This window comes from Thamnophis sirtalis, unplaced genomic scaffold (genome assembly GCF_051295495.1).
Source record: "Thamnophis sirtalis isolate CommonGarterSnake01/CBP01778 unplaced genomic scaffold, rThaSir2_p1.2 scaffold_2, whole genome shotgun sequence".
NCBI lineage: Eukaryota > Metazoa > Chordata > Lepidosauria > Squamata > Natricidae > Thamnophis > Thamnophis sirtalis.
Window position 1 is genome coordinate 85,188,289 of NW_028261382.1, and position 15,373 is coordinate 85,203,661.

Consider the following 15,373-nt stretch of genomic DNA (forward strand, 5'->3'; position numbering starts at 1 on the left):
AACACAAGTCAACCATTAAACTTTATTGAATGTCTAAGTGTCCAGAAAGAGATTCTATCCATGAGGGGTCCTTGGTGCTCTGTGAGCTTGCTTGCTTTCTTGCAGATGTTTCATTGCCCAAACTAGGTCACTTCATCATTTTTTCATTTTTTTTTTCATTTTCCCTTTATTTGTATGCCGCCCTTTTCCCTGGGGGGACACAGGGCGGCTCACAGTTCAAAAAAAAAAGGGGGGGAAGGACAAACAATTTCTAACATAAAGGCAATACATCATAATTAAAAACACAACAGTCACACAATTCGAGTGGGGTTAGAATCTTAACTCCAGGCCAGCCGGGCAGCCAGATCTTTAGGGCGGCGCGGAAGGACTGGAGGGTGGTGAGGGTCTGAATCTCCACGGGGAGTTCGTTCCAGAGGGCCGGAGCAGCCACCGAGAAGGCTCTCCTCCGGGTAGTTGCCAGTCTACACTGGCTGGATGATGGAATTCGGAGGAGGCCTAATCTATGTGATCGTATCGGTCTAGTGGAGGTAATTGGCAGTAGGCGGTCTCTCAAGTACCCAGGCCCACTACCATGAAGGGCTTTGTAGGTGATAAGTAGCACCTTGAATCGCACCCGGAGATCAACAGGCAGCCAGTGCAGCTCGCGGAGGATGGGTGTTACGTGGGTGAAACGAGGTGCATCCACGATCGCTCGCGCGGCCGCGTTCTGGACCAGCTGAAGTCGCCGAATGCTCTTCAAGGGCAGCCCCATGTAGAGCACATTGCAGTATTCCAGCCTAGAGGTCACAAGGGCACGAGTGACTGTTGTGAGGGCCTCCCAGTTCAGGTAGGGACGCAACTGGTGCACCAGGCGAACCTGGGCAAATGCCCCCCTGGTCACAGCTGACAAATGATGTTCGAAAGTCAGCTGTGGGTCCAGGAGGACTCCCAAGTTGCGAACCCTGTCTGAGGGGTGTACAATTTGACCCCCCAGCCTGAGAGATGGAACAGTTGGCCAATTCGCGAGAGGGAAACACAGCAGCCACTCGGTCTTTTCTGGATTGAGCACAAGCTTGTTAACCCACATCCAGTCTTTAACAGCCTCAAGACCCTGGCTCATCACATCCATCGCTTCATTGAGTTGGCACGGGGCGGACAGATACAACTGTGTATCATCCACATACTGGTGGTATTTTATCCCGTGCCGTCAGATGATCTCACCCAGCGGTTTCATGTAGATGTTGAAAAGAAGGGGGGACAGGACCGAGCCCTGCGGCACCCCATACGTTAGGGGCCTAGGGGTCGATCTCTGCCCCCCGACTAACACCGACTGCGACCTGTCCGAGAGGTAAGAGGAGAACCACTGTAAAACAGCGCCTCCAGTGCTAATCTAGGGTAATGAAATGTCTACTAGAAAACAAACAAGCTCAGAGAACACCAAGGACCCCCACAAAGTTACATTCTCAAAAATGTAATTCCCATACCTTTCTCAAAAATGAGAAGCCCTTTCACCAATCTTGTCAAAAGAAACCACATATCAGGAAATATGTAAAATACAATCAATCAGTAAGTGAGCCAATGGAAGGGGATCATTACCAGGTAAATTATGGCCCCATCTTTGTTATTGCATTCCATCATCTAAAGCTTCTAGAAGTCTTCCTAATATACAATGATAGTTCAGAGTATATCACTGAGAATAAAGGGACAAATAAAAAAGGACCATTTCCCTAGAGAAAGAAAAATATGTTTGTAATGCAAATCAATCACTCACTTTCAACTCGATCTGATATTGGCCAGTCCCAGACTTCACACAAGACAGGCAGCTCTTCTTCTTTTCAGGGGCCATAAATATGGGTTTTTGTGCTGAATCTAGAGAAATATTTGGAAGCACGGCCATTAACTGCTCTGGAGAAGAATAAAAAACAAGAAACAAGATCAAGGAGTTAAGAATGAAAAGACGTTTTTTTTCTTTTGAAGGAGATGTTTGGGATGAGGAATCACAGGTATCTGATTAAGGACATTATTTACAAAAACAAAAGGCTCCTGGGGGGGAAATTTAAGAGGATAATTGTTTATTATTATTATTTATTTTCTTTTTCTATGTGGCCAATTGCCTAGTCCTAGACCATAACAGTAAGTCCTGGTATATGGTGGTACGCTGGTTAGAATGCTGACTCACTGCTCAGTCCAGGATTTCAATACTGACTGGCTCAAGGTTGACTTAACTTTCCATCCTTCCCCTGTTGGTAAAATGAGAATCCAAATTGTTGGGGGCAATATCCTAATTATGTAAACTGCTTAGAAAAGGGTGTAAAGCACTGTAAAGTGGTATATACTGTATTTTTCAGAGTATAAGACACATCTTTTCCCCCCTAAAAGAGGGTGAAAATTTGGGTGCGTCTTATACACTGAATGTAACCTCACCCAACCGTCAGCCCCCACCCTTTGGCCTCTGCCTCCCAGAAATGTACCTCCTTGCAGCAAAGGGAAAAATGGGGCTTGCTGGGGTGGCAATAGGCTATAGCAATCACTGCAACCTGAAACAGCTGATGATCGGGAGGCCCATGCTGAAATTGAAAGTGAAATTTGCTGGGAGGCTGTTTTTTTTCATGTGCTAATCAGGCTGTTTGCTGCAAATGTCTACAGAATGTTCAAATTATTAGACTTATTTTTTTAAAGACTGCTTTATTATTGTTCTAGTCAACAAAATGAAGAAGCTTTCTAAAATAAATGATTGATCTAAAGAGGCCCAGTGCTGCTGTATCCTCTTTTAAATAGCAGAGAATAATATATACTTCCAGAAAGCAACATCAATTTTAACAGCTTCTGTACAAGTATAGTCAGAAATGTGTCCTGTTGTCTAATTAGACCCTGACTTAGTCATGTTTGGAGTAGATCTATTTAAATAATTAGGAGGAGTTAGTGTGACTATATTTAAGAAAACTTTCTGGCATTAATATACTGCCATAATGTACATTTCTCCAATTCTTTTCTATTTCTATGGGTCAGGTACACATGTACAAAAATATACCACAAACTATGTATATTGTCTGTACTGTTTGCTGCTTGTTGCAAGGAGGCAAATTTCTGGGAAGCAGAGGCAGATTTTTTCCCCTTATTTTCCTCCCAAAAAGCTAGGTGTGTCTTATACTTCAGAGGGTCTTATACTCTGAAAAATACGGTAAGTCTAAGTGCCATTGCTATTGCTACATCCGTCATCAGCTTTTCACCATTCAAGGCTTCCCATCAATAATTTTGACCAAGAGAAGAGCTGCAATTTTCAAGCACAAAACAAGAAGCTTAATTTGTACCTGGTGAATTAGAAGTTTTCACATCTGCCACTAATGTGTTCTCCACCAAAAATAAGTATTTCTGATTAAGATCCCAAAATTTATACAATCGGGGATTGCTTTCGCTGATGGGTACCTGTTCTGGATTTGAGGAAACGATAGACATATGCATCAAACATATATTATATACGCAGATAAAAGGAACATTCTAAAGAAGGAACAATCCAAGAATGTTAGAAAGATACATGAAAAATGAATTACAAATGATTTGCTCTTTTTGCAAATGATTTGCACAAGTCTACTAAACAAGTGTCTATCAAAAGCTGTTTGGTCTTGGTGGATATCACACCAAGAGGCACAGGAGAATCATTGGATATAGCCTTATGCAATGTAAAGCAACTGAGAAGATACTAAGAGATCTGGGAAGAGACAGCATGGAGTTATAAGGGGAAGATGTCTGGATTGTTCTAGCTATAGAGTAGGAAAAGGCCCTAAAATAGGATTAGAAAAATGTCATAGGACTTTTAATTAAATGAATAACAGAGTTGGAAGAGACCTTGGAGGTCTTCTAGTCCAACACCCTACTCAGGCAGGAAACCCTATACCATTTCAGAAAAAGGTAGTCCAATCACTTCTTTAAAATCTCCAGTGTTGGAGCACTCACAACTTCTGGAGGCAAGCCATTCCACTGTTTATAGTTCTCACTAACAACAAATTTCCCTTTAGTTCTAAGTTGGTTCTATACTTGATTGGTTTCATCCATTGCATCCATCCATTGCATCCCTTAAGGACATATGCATGATTGGGCAATGTTTCCTAAAGAGAAGATAAAGAGAACTACATTTTTCTCACCTGATTTAGAATCATGAAATAAATCTGCCGTTTCTTCATCCCAAGACTTCTTATGAGGTTTACTTGCCATCTCTCCAACCTTTCTACTTTTTCAAGTGTCTCTAGGTTCTTCAGAAGAAGGGGATAGTTAAAACTTAGAATTCCTGGCAAACAAAAGATGGAAAATATCAAACATCTTCTGAACAATGTTGGTTGGTTGGTTGGTTTTCTCAAATACAATGTAATGTATCCAGCGTTGGAGATCCATAACTTCTGGAGACAAGTCATTCCACTGATTAGGGAACAGAAGGTTGCTATCAGTGTTCAAGATAGAAATATATAAGAATTCATGAGAAATGTATAGCTTCCTTATGGTATTCCAAGCCTGCTGTAAAGGACCTACATTTTTAAAAAATTACAAATTATTCCAATTTCTTAAATCTTAGTCAGTTGCTTTCACATTCAGAAACAGAAGATTACAAGAAGTGTGTGTTTGTGTGTGTGTGTGTGTGTGTGTGTGTGTGTGTTTTGTGTTTGTAAGGCAGTTGATGTCAACCTTGAATCTGGCTTGTCTGAAGCCATTTTGGGACTTCAGTGTTGACACACTGGAGCCGAGGGACAGGGTGGGTGGAATAGATAGTTGGGGAAGTATAGTTAAAACAAAATATTTTCTTTTGGGATCCAAGGACATCCTGCACTGATGTCACCTAGCAACTGGACTGTATCCTGATTGGGCCATAGGACTGGTTGTTTTGGGAAAGTGAAAAACTTTTGCTTTTAATTAGGTGAAACCCACGGGAATATTCAGAGTTGATTTTCACCAGCCTGTCCAATAAATATCCAATAAACTTATTCTTTGAGGAATCTACCTGCCTTGGAGTTTTGTTTGCTATGGGTATTGGAACCCTGACAGCTGATGGGTACTTCCAACTTGACTTACCAGCATGTTCTGACCCCCCTGACCCCCCGCTCGGCCCACTCCAAAGCACTCCGAGCCAAAGATACTTTACGGAATTTATTCACCGACAGATAGGTCCTTGGCAGCAAACCAGCACAGATAAGCCTTGGCAGCAATCCAGCCTGGCAAGCTAACAGCACAGTTCTCCAACATTAGTTAATGCACTGACTTCTGCAAAAGGGGCGTGTGCACAGGCATTCCTTTTATAGTCTGGAGAGGAGCCTAATTACCACCAGCTGAGTGCAATTACCTCCTGTAACTGCATAACTGTTCTTTACGCCTATTAGCTCTCCGGTGCCAGGCATCTAGGAACAACTCCCTTGGCTCCTCCCCACTGTCCTGATCACACTCCCTTGTCTTCTCCCCACTGGTCCAAGGCTCAGGCGCCTCCTGGTGGCCAACCAGCCTCTCTGCGCCCTGCTCGGAGTCAGAACCCTGTCCAGGGCCCCTTGCTGTTGGAGTCTGGTGGCAGCTTCAACGGCTCCTGCTGGGCCACAACACCAGCATATATTTTACCATTAAACTTAGAGGTACACTCAGCCAATCTAATGTCATTAGTGAGACTAATGTCAATTTAAGTCACTTTTTGGCCTATAACTTTTTTTTAAAAACCTATTCTTTAAACATTTTCGCTGCTGCAAACCAAACAACACAAGTTGCAGGTATTTCAAAATCTCCTATCCTTCACTTCCCTTTTCTGGCAGAATGGCCAGCAAAAGTAAAAAGCCAAATAAACTTTATTTTGCATTTACTAGACAGCAAGAAAACGAATTGCACTGGTAAAATGAACTGAATTTTGTCCACAAACAACAAATTGAAGAACCTGCAGAGAAATAATTTCATCCAGCAAAGTTCAGGCAAGTTACCATAAATGCAAGTTTGTGTTAGACAAGCGGTGAACTACAAGCCCAAGTTTCGTTAGAGATGTAGATGTACTGTAGGAGATAAAGAAGTGATGAAAAGTAGCACAGAATGCTCTTTGGATTTTTGCCCAAAATATGATTTTAAAAAAACCCTTCATGTTCTGGCTTTTCTCCTTTAGACTTTTTGATTGGCTTTTTACATTGTCTTTTTTTTCTCCAGAATGTATTTGTTGCTAAGGACTGGTGAGCTTGAATATCCACCAGTGGGACTACCTGTATATGTTATTATTGTAACTTCCTCTTTCCTTTCTTCTTCCTTTTGCTCTTCCTTTCATACACACACATGCATACACATCAGTGGTGGAATTCAGCCAGTTCGCACCTATTCGGGAGAACCGGTTGGTAACTTTCTAAGTAGTTCAGAGAACCGGTTGTTGGAAGAAACTCCTTTTGTTTTTTTTCCACTTTAAAGGGCTAATCCTGTAAGGAAGGCAGGAAGGAAGCACTCTGGTGTTGCTTCTAGCCTCATCTTTATTGCCCTGCTTACAGAAACTGCCTCTCTGGTTAACCCTTATTACATTGTAACAGCTAAGGCGAAGCGTCCATCGACCTGAGTGACCTTGAGTTGGCCAAGTCCACCTAGTCACATGACCCCTGAGCCCCACCTACCCAGATAGTCATTGGGGCAGAGAACCGGTTGTTAAATTATTTGAATCCCACCACTGATATCCACCCAAAGAAATAGTCAACATGGTAAATTCTAAACCTCTGAGGTGATACCATCACTTTTCTCTAGGAGTCAGCAACATTTGCTGAAGCTCACTTACATGCTTTGGGAGTTTTAATCATGAAGAGTTTTGTGCCTCTGACAAGGTGAAATGAAGAAGTTCCTTTCCATTATAGGCCATCTTCACTCAAAATGTGGAAATGGCTGCAGAGACATTATAGAAAAATATCCACTTGTCAAAGTTCTCCCACCCAATTTGTTTACTTATAAGTCTTCCTCTTATCATTTGATCAAATGCTACCACAATGGGTGTAGTCTGCAATTTTAAAAGCCGATTGACCAGAAGTATTTTCCAGCAAAAGAGATCAAAACATTTTTCCATTCGGTATGAGTGGCAAGTCCAGTGGTGGGTTTCAAATTTTTTTAGAACCTCTTCTGTAGATGTGGCCTGTTTTGTGGGAGTGGCTTGCCAACCATGTGACTGAGTGGGAGTGGCTTGGCAGTCATGTGGTTGGGTGGGCGTGGTCAACTTGTAAAATGTGGTGAAACTCACTTAACAATGCTCTTGCTTAGCAACCAAAATGTTGGCTCAGAAACTCTGGAATTTGAAGCACACAAGTCTTAAAGCTGTCAAGTTACAAGACCCTTGAACCCCTAACCCTTTAGAACCCCCCCCCAGGGGTGTTCAAACTTGACAGCTTTAAGACTTGTGGACTTCAACTCCCAGAATTCTTCCTCTCGCTCTTCATCTTGATGATGTGTGGACGGGCGGGAGGAGGGAGCTGGAACCCGTTCTAAACGGCACTGTAGATTTGTGAAACTTCTTCTATAGAAGAGGTTAGAACTGGCAGGAACCCACCGTGAATTAGTCATTCAACAGCAAGTGCAATTATTCCTACTGTCCCTATTTCTGCTGCTTAGCTATCTCTTGCTATAAGGACAGGTGAAAAAGGACCCAGGCAGATCACACTTCAAAGACAAGTTGGAAAGAGAAGGAAAGGTATTTTGAAAGACATCCTAATATGAAATTAAAATTAAAATCGAAGCATACAGTATATTTTAATTAATACATTTAATTTAGGATCCACACATTTTTTTAAAAAAAATTCAATTTCTTGAATCAAATTCTGAATCCTGAAGTACTATTGCATTGGTGTCAACCTCATGGACTATGGGCCAGAGGCAACACCCACTGGCCACAACCACATCCAGTTTAGTGAAGGGGGGGAAATCCTGACACATCAGGTGATGACGCCATGACAATGCGAGTTTGACACCCCTGTGCTATTCCATGATGAAAGGGGGGGAACCTTGATTTTTTAAAAAAGAAATACATGGAAGGGAATACTATATAGTTTCTTGAACATTTTTCTCTTCCAAGAAGTTCACACCAGCCTTCAGGGAATGGGGAAGGGAATTTATTTTAAAATAAATTAGATCCCTTCAGGGATAAAAACCTACCTGTTTCTTTTCTGGTGAGATTATCGATTCTTCAGCTTGGAGAACAAAGCCACAGATGTAAATGGCTTTCTTAATGCTCCCTATACCACCAGGAAGAAATCAACTACACATAGGACAAACCCAGATGTCATCTCAGTAATCTGGCCCTGGAAGAAAATAATTTGTCGCAACCAGTCAACAAAGATACATCAGAAAACAGTACCTCTGGAGATGTCACTGCCTTGGTCTGAAGATTCATTTCCTGTCATCTCCTCAGAAGATGCTACGTTTTGTAGCAGCTGAGGAAGTCTTAATTAAGACACATTTTCATAGAGTTTTGTCATTGGTTGGTTTCCTGCCGCTTATTTTCTTTCCACATCACATCAAAAAATAACAGCAACAGCTCAAAATGATGTCAAGTGTTATGATGTGACAAGAGTTTGGCAATCACACCTCTTGTGTTTCTTAGGGATCCCCACACAAACATGAAACACAAACACGAAACTACAAACACGAAACACGAAACTACAATAAAATGAATGTTGAAGACATCTGTGAGTAAGCATCATCACCAGACAGATTCGTAACTGGCTGACCAACCACACTCAACGTGTAGCCCTCAGTGGAACTGCATCTTCATGGAGGGAAGTATGTAGTGGGGTACCCCAAGGCTCTGTTTTGGGCCCAGTACTCTTCAACATCTTCATCAATGATTTGAATGAGGGAATAAATGGGGAACTCATCAAATATGGAAATTGGAAAGAGTATGGCTGACCTACATTTTCTCCTTATAGGTCTGTGAGATGTATAAGTGTCTCATCTGAAACTAGGGTGCTTGCCGGAATTCTTATGTAACATTCGTTCATAATAAATACTCAACACCGAATCTCTTTGATTCTTATTCCTTGGATTAACTGTTTACAATTCCGATTATGAGGAAGGAAGTATGGCACTTTCCAGCTATCTGTTTCCTAATTTCTCCATTGTATTGCAATTTGCAAAACCCTTTTGGAGGTTTGCCTGGATTTGCACTGAAGTTGTTGTGCCACACCCCTCAAGGGCCTGAGATGGTGCTCTTCTGCTTCCATGGTTTGAATGAAGTCTGTGTTTAAAATAACAGCAACAGAGGAGCTTCCGATATGTGTAATGTGTAAAATATATTTTCTTGTATCAAACATAGGGGATACTGTAGTGATTTTTATTCATCTATTTTAGGAAGGCTTGGGGAGTTTTGTCTCTTTTCCACTGTCATCTTCTCCTTTGACATTGATCCTTTCTCTCCCCACCGCACCCACCGCCCCATTGTTCTGATGCTATAATAATCAAAGGACTAGGAAATCCTCTGTGAGTCCAGGGAAAGTCTATAGCAGGGAAAATTAATAGCTCAGCTTTTATAAAGTAGCCATGTCTCTACCTTGCAATTGATCATAGATAGATAGATAGATAGATAGATAGATAGATAGATGGATGGATGGATGGATGGATGGATGGATGGATGGATGGATGGATGGATGGATGGATGGATGGATGGATGGATGGATGGATGGATGGATAGATAGATAGATAGATAGATAGATAGATAGATAGATAGATAGATAGATAGATAGATAGATAGATAGATAGATACGGATGGCTGGCTGGCTGGCTGGATGGATGGATGGATGGATGATAGCTAGATAGAGTATGTATGTATGTATGTATGTATGTATGTATGTAGGTAGGTAGGTAGGTAGGTAGGTAGGTAGGTAGGTAGAGATGGATAGATAGATAGATAGATAGATAGATAGATAGATAGATAGATAGATAGATAGATAGATAGATAGATAGATAGATAGATAGATAGATGATATATATGGATGGATGGATGGATGGATGGATGGATGGATGGATGGATGGATGGATGGATAGGGAGCATGCTTTACCCATCTTGGACAGAAACGGAAAGGGATACGTCATCAGAAACGGTCATTAATTTAACAGGCCATAAGTGGATCAACTGCAAAATTGCTGTAGCAAAAAATAGCAGCTGCCACCCAGCAGAGACCGTAGCAGATGAAATGGCTGCACAGGACAGGAACCCTCCAATATAGAGAGAGAGTGTGTGGACCTTGCTATCAATCAGAGATTGTGGCTGCTGCCAGGCAAGAGACCATCTGCCCATAAAGACCAAGGCAGTTCAGCCCAGAAAGCATCAGTTTTGAATTTGAGCTGGGAAACACTGGCATGGGAGGCATTTGCAATGGGCTGGGCATGGGAGGAAAAAGATGCCATGCATTCTGCACTCAGGAAACTATCACCCTCTCTGTCATAGGTCAAAGTGAAAGTGTAGATATGCCCTCTATTTCATCACACTATAATGGAAGAATAACTAGAAGGTCATTTGATAATAATGATGACGAAAGTGATAGTGATGACGATGGAGACTTTTTCGTCAGGAGTGCATCAAGCCAAAAGTTAATGGGAGTCCTACTGAATAACTTTTTCAGGATTTGACAAGAGTTCTATAGAAATAAAGACCATGCAACCAAGTCCATTTTATCCATAAGATGTATTTCACCTTCCCCAGAATATGAGACAATTCTTCCAAAGTTTTTTGAAGGCTACTATCTAACTCTACTCATTGGCCTAATCATACATTCTGGCTCCATTCCAATTTGTATGCACAAGGTCTATTAGACACATAGATGCAGAACAGTGTTTCTGACTCATGATTTTCTTTTAAAGTGAAACAGGATGTTCTGAGTTCCTCCTTTTTGACTCAGACCAATAGGCTTTTTGGCTTCTGAAGAAGTGCTGATGAACCAACCTGGGAACTCTGCAGATTCAAAAGTGCATTTATCACCGTTGCCTTCCTCCTTACTATAAAAAGTGAAAGCTTTGGCATTTTTGGGATCTCCATAAAGTTCCTTAATATCTTTCTCCTACGGAAAAAAGGGAGAAAGAAGTTATGTAAGAACCGGTCAACCTGGTTGCAGGTTGCATAAAGGATCGTTAGCAGCCCCGAGAAGATTTTTACAGTCTATCGACATGAAATTCATGTTTTCCGTTTTTATTTCTAAATTAACACAAGTCAACCATTAAACTTTATTGAATGTCTAAGTGTCCAGAAAGAGATTCTATCCATGAGGGGTCCTTGGTGCTCTGTGAGCTTGCTTGCTTTCTTGCAGATGTTTCATTGCCCAAACTAGGTCACTTCATCAGTGCTTATCTAGGGTAATGAAATGTCTACTAGAAAACAAACAAGCTCAGAAAGAACCAAGGACCCCCACAAAGTTACATTCTCAAAAATGTAATTCCCATACCTTTCTCAAAAATGAGAAGCCCTTTCACCAATCTTGTCAAAAGAAACCATATATCAAGAAATATGTAAAATACAATCAATCAGTAAGTGAGCCAATGGAAGGGGATCATTACCAGGTAAATTATGGCCCCATCTTTGTTATTGCATTCCATCATCTAAAGCTTCTAGAAGTCTTCCTAATATACAATGATAGTTCAGAGTATATCACTGAGAATAAAGGGACAAATAAAAAAGGACCATTTCCTTAGAGAAAGAAAAATATGTTTGTAATGCAAGTCAAGCACTCACTTTCAACTCTATCTGATATTGGCCAGTCCCAGACTTCACACAAGACAGGCAGCTCTTCTTCTTTTCAGGGCCCATAAATATGGGTTTTTGTGCTGAATCTAGAGAAATATTTGGAAGCACGGCCATTAACTGCTCTGGAGAAGAATAAAAAACAAGAAACAAGAACAAGGAGTTAAGAATGAAAAAGAGGGTTTTTTCTTTTGAAGGAGATGTTTGGGATGAGGAATCACAGGTATCTGATTAAGGACATGATTTACAAAAACAAAAGGCTCCTGGGGGGGGGAATTTAAGAGGATAATTGTTTATTATTATTATTTATTTTCTTTTTCTATGTGGCCAATTGCCTAGTCCTACACCATAACAGTAAGTCCTGGTATATGGTGGTACGCTGGTTAGAATGCTGACTCACTGCTCAGTCCAGGATTTCAATACTGACTGGCTCAAGGTTGACTTCACTTTCCATCCTTCCCCTGTTCGTAAAATGAGAACCCAAATTGTTGGGGGCAATATCCTGATTATGTAAACTGCTTTGAAAAGGGTGTAAAGCACTGTAAAGTGGTATATACTGTATTTTTCAGAGTATAAGACACATCTTTTCCTCCCTAAAAGAGGGTGAAAATTTGGGTGCGTCTTATACACTGAATGTAACCTCACCCAACCGTCAGCCCCCACCCTTTGGCCTCTGCCTCCCAGAAATGTACCTCCTTGCAGCAAAGGGAAAAATGGGGCTTGCTGGGGTGGCAATAGGCTATGGCAATCACTGCAACCTGAAACAGCTGATGATTTGGAGGCCCATGCTGAAATTGAAAGTGAAAGTTACTAGGAGGCAAATTGCTGGGAGGCAGTTTTTTCATGTGCTAATCAGGCTGTTTGCTGCAAATGCCTACAGAATGTTCAAATTATTAGACTTATTTTTTAAAGACTGTTTTATTATTGTTCTAGTCAATTTAACAAAATGAAGAAGCTTTTTAAAATAAATGATTGATCTAAAGAGGCCCAGTGCTGCTGTATCTTCTTTTAAATAGCAGAGAATAATATATACTTCCAGAAAGCAACATCAATTTTAACAGCTTCTGTACAAGTATAGTCAGAAATGTAACAGTGTCCTGTTGTCTAATTAGACCCTGACTTAGTCATGTTTGGAGTAGATCTATTTAAATAATTAGGAGGAGTTAGTGTGACTATATTTAAGAAAACTTTCTGGCATTAATATACTGCCATAATGTACATTTCTCCAATTCTTTGCTATTTCTATGGGTCAGGCACACATGAACAGAAATACACCACAATCTGTGTATATTGTCTGTACTGTTTGCTGTTTGTTGCAAGGAGGCAAATTGCTGGGAGGCAGAGGCAGATTTTTTCCCCTTGTTTTCCTCCCAAAAAGCTAGGTGCGTCTTATACTTCGGAGTGTCTTATACTCTGAAAAATACGCTAAGTCTAAGTGTTATAGCTATTGTTACATCCGTCATCAGCTTTTCACCATTCAAGGTGTCCCATCAATAATTTTGACCAAGAGAAGAGCTGCAATTTTCAAGCACAAAACAAGAAGCTTAATTTGTACCTGGTGAATTAGAAGTTTTCACATCTGCCACTAATGTGTTCTCCACCAAAAATAAGTATTTCTGATTAATATCCCAAAATTTATACAATCGGGGATTGCTTTCGCTGAGGGGTACCTGTTCTGGATTTGAGGAAACAATAGAGATATGCATCAAACACATATTATATACGCAGATAAAAGGAACATTCTAAGAAGGAACAATCCAAGAATGTTAGAAAGATACATGAAAAATGAATTACAAATGATTTGCTCTTTTTGCAAATGATTTGCACAAGTCTACTAAACAAGTGTCTATCAAAAGCTGTTTGGTCTTGGTGGATATCACACCAAGAGGCACAGGAGAATCATTGGATATAGCCTTATGCAATGTAAAGCAACTGAGAAGATACTAAGAGATCTGGGAAGAGACAGCATGGAGTTATAAGGGGAAGGTGTCTGGATTGTTCTAGCTATAGAGTAGGAAAAGGCCCTAAAATATGATTAGAAAAATGTCATAGGACTTTTAATTAAATGAATAACAGAGTTGGAAGAGACCTTGGAGGTCTTCTAGTCCAACACCCTACTCAGGCAGGGAACCCTATACCATTTCAGAAAAAGATAGTCCAATCACTTCTTTAAAAACTCCAGTGTTGGAGCACTCACAACTTCTGGAAGCAAGCCATTCCACTGTTTATAGTTCTCACTAACAACAAATTTCCCTTTAGTTCTAAGTTGGTTCTATACTTGATTGGTTTCATCCATTGCATCCATCCATTGCATCCCTTAAGGACATATGCATGATTGGGCAATGTTTCCTAAAGAGAAAATAAAGAGAACTACATTTTTCTCACCTGATTTAGAATCATGAAATAAATCTGCCGTTTCTTCATCCCAAGACTTCTTATGAGGCTTACTTGCCATCTCTCCAACCTTTCTACTTTTTCAAGTGTCTCTAGGTTCTTCAGAAGACGGGAATAGTTAAAACTTAGAATTCCTGGCAAACAAAAGATGGAAAATATCAAACATCTTCTGAACAATGTTGGTTGGTTGGTTGGTTTTCTCAAATACAATGTAATGTATCCAGCGTTGGAGGTCCATAACTTCTGGAGACAAGTCATTCCACTGATTAGGGAACAGAAGGTTGCTATCAGTGTTCAAGATAGAAATATATAAGAATTCACGAGAAATGTATAGCTTCCTTATGGTATTCCAAGCCTGCTGTAAAGCACCTACATTTTCCTCAAAATTCCAAATTATCTAGGGCTACAATTTCCCCTCTTCTGAAAGGACAAAACCAAAACCAAATAAAACCATCACAACCATCCAAACTAGGTTTATTACAGCAAATCTTTTGAGAGTAGTGAATGAGGATTTATTAAGACATTTTGAATCCTGCCATTCCAGAATAGAAATATTCAAAATTCTTTGAATATTGCTTGGTGGCAAGAGACTTGAGACCAGCACCAGTCTAATACATTTCAAAATTCAAGCTCTTTGATTATTATTTGGAGTCATGAAGTTTTTAATTTTTCTTATGATTTCAAGAAGACAGTGTGTGTTGACTTACTATAAATCTCTTGCGATTTTTTTTAAGTTATTCTCTTTTTCTTCAAACTTACCAGGGATGGTTTTAATAAGGATCCAATCTGGGTTGGTCACCAAGACCAGAGTTTTCGTCTTCCAAGCATGACTTGGAAAACCTCTAGTCCCATTGACCGACCCAGATTGGGTGCTGCAACATTATCTTGGGACCTGTACAGTATATTCACCTTCATTCATGGTTTTAGTAAGTTGCATCCCTGCTTTAATTTTAAAAATTAACTATTGAAATGTAAGAAAGGAAGAATCAGAACAAATATAAAGAAGCCGTACAGATGTATTTAAAAAGTGCTACATAGAAAAGAAGCTAAATATGATTAAACCAGTAAAATACCAGGGCTTCTCCAAAGTAATTTTCTTAAAAGGAGATCTAGCTGTTATCATCTAGTCCCAATGTACCAAAAGATCAATGACTCTTAGACAGAAAATAAAAAGTCCTTGTCTCTATGCAACTAGGAGCAGGTCCTAGGAACAGATAGTCTAACCCAATAAATCAGTTGACAATACCTGTGGAAATGTCCTTCCTGGGCTGGAAATTCCTTCTGTTTGATCCT

At 40.4% G+C, this 15,373-nt stretch overlaps 2 protein-coding genes across 2 annotated transcripts in view; both read right to left on the reverse strand.

Moving 5' to 3' along the window:
* Nucleotides 1-4,191, reverse strand: part of LOC148048971 (interleukin-36 alpha-like) — a 4,681-nt gene extending 490 nt beyond the window's left edge. Inside the window, exons 1-3 of the mRNA XM_087703505.1 lie at nt 4,122-4,191; nt 3,291-3,410; nt 1,751-1,884 (exon numbers count right to left, since the gene is read on the reverse strand). Of these exons, the coding sequence (XP_087559631.1) occupies nt 1,751-1,884; nt 3,291-3,410; nt 4,122-4,191 (324 nt within the window). The remainder of the gene's footprint in view (nt 1-1,750; nt 1,885-3,290; nt 3,411-4,121) is intronic.
* A 6,601-nt stretch (nt 4,192-10,792) lies between these two features.
* Nucleotides 10,793-14,141, reverse strand: LOC148048972 (interleukin-36 alpha-like). Its single transcript, XM_087703506.1, has 4 exons — nt 14,072-14,141; nt 13,242-13,361; nt 11,678-11,811; nt 10,793-11,009 (listed from the first exon to the last, which is right to left on the reverse strand). The coding sequence occupies exons 1-4, from the start codon at nt 14,139-14,141 to the stop codon at nt 10,794-10,796; spliced, it is 540 nt and encodes a 179-aa protein (XP_087559632.1). The 3' UTR covers nt 10,793.
* Between the last annotated feature and the right edge of the window lie 1,232 nt (nt 14,142-15,373).

Bases quoted from the DNA above. Each gene is read 5' to 3' on its own strand.
- LOC148048972 (XM_087703506.1), bottom strand. From the start codon at position 14,141: ATGGCAAGTAAGCCTCATAAGAAGTCTTGGGATGAAGAAACGGCAGAT. The intron at 13,362-14,071 runs GTGAGAAAAATG...CCTCAAATCCAG, and splicing joins ATTTCATGATTCTAAATCAG to AACAGGTACCCCTCAGCGAA. The intron at 11,010-11,677 runs GTGAGTGCTTGA...TTTTTTCCGTAG, and splicing joins AATATCAGATAGAGTTGAAA to GAGAAAGATATTAAGGAACT.